The sequence below is a fragment of the Macadamia integrifolia genome, chromosome 13 (genome assembly GCF_013358625.1).
Source record: "Macadamia integrifolia cultivar HAES 741 chromosome 13, SCU_Mint_v3, whole genome shotgun sequence".
Classification (NCBI taxonomy): domain Eukaryota; kingdom Viridiplantae; phylum Streptophyta; class Magnoliopsida; order Proteales; family Proteaceae; genus Macadamia; species Macadamia integrifolia.
The window spans coordinates 29,180,201-29,189,318 of record NC_056569.1 but is presented as its reverse complement, the minus strand read 5'-3'; the positions used below and the strand labels follow the sequence as shown (position 1 = coordinate 29,189,318).

The window sequence follows — 9,118 nt, the reverse complement described above, 5'->3', positions numbered from 1 at the left end:
ACGAAAAAAAAGTGTCTTATATGAATTTCATGTTGATACCGGTTTCTTGTCGGGTTATATTGACTTCTATCTGATTTGTTTTTAAGTTCATTTTGATTTTGATATGATCCAATTTGGTTTCAGCCTTACAAAAGATCCCAACTGAAGACATGATCCAATAAACTCCGATTGATTCGATCAATTTGGGTCAGTTTAGTCGTTTCGAGCTAGGTTTTTGGCATCCCTAGATTTGAAAGTAATAGATCTCTCATTTCCATATATATATATATATATATATATATATATATATAGATCGAGCTAGGTTTTTGGCATCCCTAGATTTGAAAGTAATAGATCTCTCATTTTCATATATATATATATATATATATATAAGCTTATATTTTTCTAATGAAACAAGAAGAAATTTATTAATACATGGAAATTAGAGGTATGATATCTAGCTTATATCTATCTTATGTTATTCATGGTAATTCAACCTCAACTGATCTGGTAATTTGCTTCGTGTTGAACTGAGCATTAACAATATTAACCAGGTTGAATCGGAGTTGGTCATTACTCAAGCTATTTTTGTAAGCTGATGTGGCCTATGTGCCACATTCAGCCAAGTTGTGGTATAGTGGGAATTCTTAGCTGTAAACGATTATCTTGTATTGAGTCAGTCTTTCTTGTATAGTCAACATTATCTTGTATAATCAACTTATCTTGTATAGAGTATCTCCTCTTGTCTTTATACATTTTTTCATAACTATTACAATGCATAGAAACATATAGTTGTAAGCAATAGAGTTCAGGCAATAGATATAAGACTTTGACCCTACCATCCCTACCACCCTTCCCACCATTTGAGTGAGCTCCTTTTATGATTGAATTTGGAATGAGAACGCTACCGGTTTGAGCAGCCATTGCACCGTAACACAGACCATGAGACCATTGGAAGGTCACATAGAGGTATCTTCAGCACTTAGGGCATGGGGCAGCGGGTTCTTTTCACCCGGCCTGTGTCTTGGTGTAGACGCAAGCTAACGGTTAGGGTCCTACAAGATTACAGCTCTACCGTATACGGATGATGGCTTCGAAGATGGGTACTCTCATTCTGGTAATCACGTTTAAGAAAACAGAAGCAGAAGAAATTTTTCATATCTAAAACAGGAACTATCCGTAGCAGGATATCTTCCCTACTATTTTATATATGATAGAATATGAAATAATTGTCCGAGATTCGGCAAATCGATTTCGATTCGAAATGAAATTGGTGGAATCGGTTTGCAATATGCTGAAAACACCTAAGATCGGGCACAACCCTAGAAAAGCTGCATGGTGAGGCTGATTCGATGCGGCTTTAATTGGGATCAGTCAAATCCACTGATTCCAATCCGGTTTTCAAAATCCTGATGAGAAGTTATTAAAAAGATGAACGTGAAGTTTCATAAAATTACAAATATGACCACCGCCATGTCGAGACTCTCTTTCGAAAGTGAGATCACTACAAGCTTGTTGATGAAGCCATTTGGGCTCCTTAAATGCAGTCGTGATCTTATATATGATACCACCAGACGCGTCGTTACCTCTTTCGCAGTCAAAACTCTCCTCTCTAGTGGGACTAGCCAGGCGAGAAGCCTCGTTTTCTTCCACCAATTCAAGCAATTCAGTCAGTAGTAAAGTCACCGATTTCACTGAACATTGGGTTATTTATTTTATAATAGGGCAAAGGACTGACTTTTCTTGCACCCATCACCTCTGGAGAACAGGGCCGTTCAAGGAGGGAAGGGAGGGACATGGGATTTCCGAACCTTGGATTGTGTGGTTAACCTCATTGCTAAGTGAAGGGAAACTTTGACATACGGCAAATGTTGCTGTTGGTTTTTTCTCCTTTTTTTTTTTTAAATAAAAATCAAAATATCTAAAAAAACTTGTGCTAAGATTTCAAAATTGTGAATTGTATCTATATTGCCTCGTGTTAGCATTATGCCACATGTGACAGAAAATAATTTTGGTGAAGATTTAAATGCTATAGAAGAAAAAACTTCAATACATGATGAATGATATAATTGAGTTTAACAATAACAACAACTGTTCACTAGGAGGTCTTGAGTTGGAATCTCTTAGATGTTACTTTCTCTATACCCCTTGTATAGTGTACCCATCTAAAAAGATAATTAAATTTGGCTTCTAAACTTGACCTATGGTTAATCAACATGGTATCATATGACTAATATCAATAAACTGGTAGGATTCGCCATTTTAGCTCTAATGACTTTTTTGACATAAGCCAACAAAGAATATATTTGAAGATAAACGAAAGATAAACAAAAGATATATATATATATATATATATATTTAGTTCACTTGAAAATATATCAAAGAAATTCTATTGTCGGTAGGCCATATGATTAAGATAGGTAGGGGTGTCAATTTCAGGCCTAATGAACCCAACTGTTCAAGCCCAAAACCAACCTGGCTCGTTTAGTAAATTTGCCAACCTCAAACCCTACCATATTACAAAGGGATGTTCTTGATGCAAGGGATTTACCGATAGGTCATTTGACTGGGATCGAGATTAAATTTTTGACCCATTAACCTATTTGAAATTCTTATTCTACCCCCTAACCATAAAGAGTAAAGACAACCCCAGCCCAACGCCCATAAAACCCTAACCCTCGTGTTCACCTTATGGCATTTTCCGTCTAAGACTCATTTATTGGTATTCCCCTGTAGGCTGTAGCCCTACTTTACCTACCACTTTTTGGCAGACTATTTGAAGTTAAATGGCCCAGTAGCCCGTCTAAGGCCTGTTTAACTCAATTAAAGCTCAATAACTAACCGATCGATAATATACAAGAGGATGCATGCCCAACGTAAACCTAATTAGTTAAATGGTCGGTCATGATGCAAGGGTGGAATTGGTCTAACCCGATTAGAACCAGCCGAAAAGCACCAATTGACACCCCAAAAGAAAGGCCTTGAAAATTGAGGTGATGAATCAAGTACTCAATTAATTTAACGTTCCAAAGCTGATATAACGGTAGAAATCCATCAATCATGCCACTGATCATATGGGCGAGGTTGCTTGACGGGTTTCATTTTCCTATATTGGTCCTGGTTCACCAGCTGTCATAGAACCAGAGAGCAAAGCCCAAACTCAAGCAAATAAAGTTTTGGGATTCAGTGATTTCATGTTGAAATTTTGGCCAAAACCTTACTTCTAAACTACCAATTAAGAAGGAAATAAAAGCTTTATTGGATCACAAAATTTTTAGATAAAAACATGAGAGGGAGAAAGAAAAGAACCCAATTATTTTTTAAGCCTTTTATTCATTATATGGTGAACAGACATGTAGAGAGAGAGAGAGAGAGAGAGAGAGAGGCTTAATTAGTATGATTCTAGCAAATGCGGTTGCAAATACATCTATATGTTGGGTTTACAGAAAAATCATTCTGTTCACAAACTCCTCTGGCGCCGTTAAATTTTTTGTAGCACTCTTCACCACAAGCTAGGAGGGTGCAGCCAGTAGGATGCAATACCACTGGGCAAACCTTCACTTGCGCATCTGCTTTCATCACCATTGACGATGCAACTGCATGCAAACAACCCATGATATAAATATTTTCCAATAGTTCATCATCAACACCAAATAATGACGTTAAACCTATCATTCCATTGCAAACCACATAGGGCTAGGAATTGGAAGTGAGAACAAACCTGAGAAGACAAGGATAGCAACGATGAAGAAGGGGGTATAAGAAACCTTAGCCATTACTTACTAAATCTCCAACTGTTATAAGCTAATCCTCACTCCGATGTTAAGTTGACTGCTTTTTGGTTCCCTCCTTGCTTATTGTGAGTGGTATTTATAGAGAAATAGGAATTACTTTGGAGCTCCAAAGATGATCTGTTTACTTAGAATGTAGATACATATTTGGCAGTAATTAAATTAAAAAAGAGCAATTACTCTTATGTTTTTAAATGGGATGAGACCCAGATTGCATCGGATAGCTAGGAGGCACTTGGGATGCGTGACCGGGTGCTTTGATGGCTGGGAGGCACTTGGGATGCGTAGCCGGGTGCTTATTTAGAATGTAGATATATATTTAATAGTAATTTATGACCCATATTTGTGGGTTCCTTAATTAGGTTTAATGGGATGAGATCTTCAATTTATTGGTGTGAAATCTCACGCCCCATTCTACCACACAAAAAAAAAAAAAAAAAATAAAATTCTCACGATCTCCTTTTCTCACACACTCTCTTTCACTTTCCTTTTCCGCCCCTTCTACCTTAAAAAACTCAGACGCCCTCTTCCTTCTCTCTTTCTCTCTCTCTCTCTCCACTTTCCATTTTCCTTCAAATTCTTTCCCTCCTCTCTCATATTCTTATTTTTTTTTGTAAGATTCCTCTCTCACGTTCCACTCTCTTTTCTGTGAATTTTTTTTTTAATATACTTTCTCTGTTTATTCATTATCTCTCCATCTATCTTTCCTCAATCTATATCTTTCTATATTTCATCCCCCAAATACTTTCCTAATTAATCCTTACTAAAAAAAGGAAAAAATCCTTTCCTAATTCCTTTTAGTTCCTTTTCACTGTTTTGTGAAATATTTTTTTATATACTTTCTCTGTTTATTCATTATCTCTCCATCTATCTTTATTCATTCTATATCTTTTTATATTCCTTCCCCCAAATACTTTCCTAATTAATTTTTACCCAAAAAAAAAAAATATTTCCCTTATTTCTTTTAGTTACCTTATTAGTAAAAACTCTTTAAAATCTTATTTTCAAACTTTTGTTACAATATTGCAGCAACTAACAAAAGAGAATTAGGGGGCATTTGGTTCGAATTATCCATTGGATCAGATTCTAAGGATTTAGGATTCTGGATCTAACTCATATGAATGACTTTCTTTGGAATAATTACCTTTTGGTAAAAAAACTGTTTGGTTCCCTTGATTCTGTCATTTGAGTCTGAGTGGAAAACTGTTTGGTTATCCTGATTCTGTTACTTGATTCTGAGTGAAAAACTGTTTGGTTACCTTAATTCTAGCCATTGATTCTGAGTGTAAACTGTTTGGTTACCCTTGAGTCTTTGAACCCATGTTCTGTTGGGTTAAAAAAAAAATCCAAAAAACAAAATCAAAAACCAAAATTTGTTCCACACATATACTTTATTGGTTATTTTTTTATTTTTTCCTTTTTATGGTAATATGTGAAAATTTTAACTGATGGACATCTCTATTATTGATGGCCTTCAAACCTCGATAGAGCAACCCTCTATATATGACAAATTAAGTCATAACTAAACAGAATCATGATCTGTTGGTCAGATCAGCAATAATTTCATATGCTTCAGATCTGAAAATTGCCCAAACCAGAGCTTGATTTGGATTATGGAGATAGATCTTCTTTAAAGTGGGTAGAAACAATAGTCTCCAACGACTTATACAAGTAATATAGGTACTTAGGACCAAATGATAATGAAACGTTTATCATTACAATGGCTTCGGCCTTTTTGTTTTTCAAAAAATTCTAAAAAAGTTCATCCTACATTTTTGTTTAAATCAAGCTTCTTGAGTGTGTCAAGAACATCTCTCAATATCCTCGTATGACCCTTCGATTCTTTTATTGCACCATTCAAGTATCCTTTGATATAGTCTGATGAAGGGGAAGGAGATGATGAAGTTGAGGTTTCCGAGCATAGTGACCTAGGTGGAGTCTGGTAAGTATGACAACTTGGGCTTGAATTTGATATCCATTCAAACATTCCACAACCTTTGTTTTCAACCTAGGTAGCAAATATAATCATCTTATAAGAATATAAGGAAATAAACATTCAAATCTTAAACATCTGAAAAAAAAAAAAATCTTCCTAAAAAATAAAAAATAAAAAATTTAAGAAATTCATACCCCAGTTGATTGTGGACAACACAAAAAATATCGACCATAATTTGAACTTGTCTTCGCAGTTCTGACCTTACATTGACCGTTCCCACACTCACACATCTTAAGATGGTCAACCCACATGAAGAAGGGGCAATTCAATGAACATTTAAAAAATTTCCTTCCAGCATGTGACCCTGACTTAGAAGTGAAAATTGAATAATCTTTACCACAGTAATCACACTTCGCAATAGCACAAACAGATACATTCGATGTCATCTGTAAGTTAACACAAACATTTTCAAGAGAGGAAATATGCATAGAAAATACTGTCACAGACTTAACATAATATCAAGTTACATCAACTAAACACATCAAATTTATATTCAAAAAACCATTGTCTTCGAATTCTTCACACTTCCTATTGTCACCTCAATTCTTCTCAATCTCTGGCAAGTACATCTCAAGTAGATTTCGCCTATCTTCTACTCTTGTTTCCAAGAAGATAATGGCAGAATTCTTCTTGGCCATGAAATATTCCTTGGCCTTAAACTTTTGTTGAAAATTGAGGTCTGGAATGGTATCAACAACATCTATAATTGCTCTCTCAAATTCAGACTGAGATTCACTCATTACCATCTTTTCGATTGAGTTAGCAATCGATTTCAATGGACTTACCACCTTTTCAGCTGCACCCTTCTTCCTCTTTTCTCTACCACTATTGACGGACCCACGAGGTCTTCCTCGAGAACGGTTGGTACTACCAATGGGAGTGGAAGGAACACTTTCTTCTTCTTCAATAGGTTCATAGTCAATACCATCATTGTTCCATATTCCCTCAACTTGAGTACCTGTCATGTCCATCATAACTTCAGTGGCAGCTTCAGAGGGGACTGTTGAATCATTCCCAGTTGCCATCTCTTTCCTTAGCAAAACTCCAACTTCAAGGTGAATTGGGAGCACACTATGTTTCTTCCAATACTTTTGTTCTTTTTTCTAGCAATATAAAGGACAATGTCAGTGTGCTTATGTTGTAAGTAAGAAAAAAAAACACAATTATATAGAAATTATAATTAAAAAAATTCCATTATACCCTATAGTCATTCCAGAAGTGTTGAGGAGCATCAAATCTCATATCAGATGCATTCCAACCCAATCCACTTTGCTTCTGTAGGTCACCCAATGCTCTAAGCCTTTGCTTCCAAATCCGGAAGCGGTTAATAAGCTTTCAAAAGACAACAATGATTCAACGGCTAGATTCAACCCAATTAGAGAAATAGTGAAAATCTGGAAAATTAAATCAGAATATGCAAAACTGTAATGACTTTCAATCAAAGACTTTGATGAACCTGAAACTCAAGTCGAGTTCAGTAAATCAGGGGTAGAACACTTGCTGAAAATCCCAACTCAATCCAAGGGCTGGAAATGAGAATATCAGTCAATGCTAGTTGGACAAGGAGAGGGGTATAACAGTAAATTTACCACTCAAAACAGAACTCAGAAAATAAGGATATAAATCTCAGTGGTAAAAGATTAATAAAACCAGTAAATCGAGTCAATATTCAGAAAGTAGAATCTCAACTTAGAGATAAGGGTAGAATAGGAAATTCAGTAATAAAACCAGATCTGCAAGTCAGATCTGATAGAGATTCTGATCAAGTCTCTCTAGAACAGTAAAGAACATATCCTCAAAATCTGAAGGTATTCTAATCGCTAGGTTCTCCTAACTCAAATTCATGCGAAAAAAAAAAAAGGAAAATAAAGTAATGCATATGAATTCCTGATCAGATTAGGAATTGCAGAAATTTCGACAGTACACCTACTTGCTTTAATGTAGAATAGAAAGGGGATCATGTGGAGATCAAGTGGAGGGGCAGGTAGGAAACCAAACAGGACGCCGAGGGAAGTGTTGACCTGCGGGAGAACTTCGAACCAGGGGAAGAAGTCGGACACCGTGAGAACTTCGGACGCCGTGAGAACTTCAGATCTGCTCGGATTTGCTCGGATCTGCTCGGACCTGCTCGTCGGACGCCGTGAGAACTTCAGACCTGCTCTTTGGTACTTCACACGCCGTGAAAACTTCGGATCTGCTCGCCCTCCTTCTCTGCTCTGCTCTCTCACAGACTGTACCTTATGTTTTTGATCTGCTCTGCTCTGCCGTGAGAACTTCGGATCTGCTTTGCTTTGCCGTGAGAACCGTCTTTGCAGCTCTGAATCTCTCACCTCCAAACCTTGATTGCGCCTTGTAAACTTCAGATCAAACTTTGAAGTTTCCTTCTCACTCTATTAACATCACTACTGCAACATCAACGAACCGATCGCTCTCGGATCCCATGCATCAGCCAAGTGCACGGAAAAAAGTATTGGTTCCATTATTTCTCTAATTAACAGGTATTTCTTGGGAAAAATGGTTTGAGTGTTTCTTAAACTTAATGAATTGCTTGAAACTCTGATGATGGCTGAGACGAGTAATGATACTAGAATCGGACATGAGCCAAAGGATGGCTGGCTTCCGGATCGTGGTAGACAGGCTTTGATTACTGATTTTCTGAAACCAGATTTTCAAGGAAGGATTCTAGATCGGCTTCTGCTAATAATGATTCTAGATCTGTAGAGGGAGGTGAGGTTGATCGGGTCAAGGATGCAGATGAAAATAGGGAGGAGGTGCGACGATCCTAATCACACAAGATGCCTATTCACGCTGAAGCCTACACCAAGATCATAATCCCACAAGATGCCTATGAGGATAGACTGCTACGGTTCAGGTTTGCATTGATCGGGAGGACGGACTTTAGATACCTTTCAATGGATGACATTCGAAAGGAGGCGAAGGAGAATTGGAATCTAAAAGGCGGAGTGAAGATGGCTTCCTATGGGGAAGGGGTATTTTCTTTTACAATTTGACAGGGAAGGAGACATGGCAGCCATGTGGAGACGTAGTCTTACAAGAATCCGTGGGCAGATCATTAGATTCCAGCCTTGGAAGGCAGATTTTGATGTTCATGCCAAGAACGTCAAAACCAAGTTGGTTTGGATCAGATTCCCTGACCTGCCACTTGAATACTGGCACGAGAGGATTCTGCTAACAATGGCTAAGGCATCAGGGAGACCTGTGGCACTGGACAGACGAACTCGATCTGCGGCAATGGGCGCCTATGCGAGAGTCCAGGTAGAGGTAGAGATTGGAGCTACCAGACTCAAAGAAATCCAGGTAGAAAGAAGGCAACCAGGAACTAACGAAACAT

The 9,118-nt window shown here is 37.4% G+C and overlaps 1 protein-coding gene across 1 annotated transcript; it reads right to left on the bottom strand.

Annotated features, from left to right (window-relative positions):
* Positions 1-6,171: 6,171 nt before the first annotated feature.
* On the bottom strand, positions 6,172-8,246 carry LOC122059168. Its single transcript, XM_042621850.1, has 4 exons — positions 8,189-8,246; positions 7,788-8,104; positions 6,967-7,098; positions 6,172-6,869 (listed from the first exon to the last, which is right to left on the bottom strand). The coding sequence occupies exons 1-4, from the start codon at positions 8,244-8,246 to the stop codon at positions 6,306-6,308; spliced, it is 1,071 nt and encodes a 356-aa protein (XP_042477784.1). The 3' UTR covers positions 6,172-6,305.
* Between the last annotated feature and the right edge of the window lie 872 nt (positions 8,247-9,118).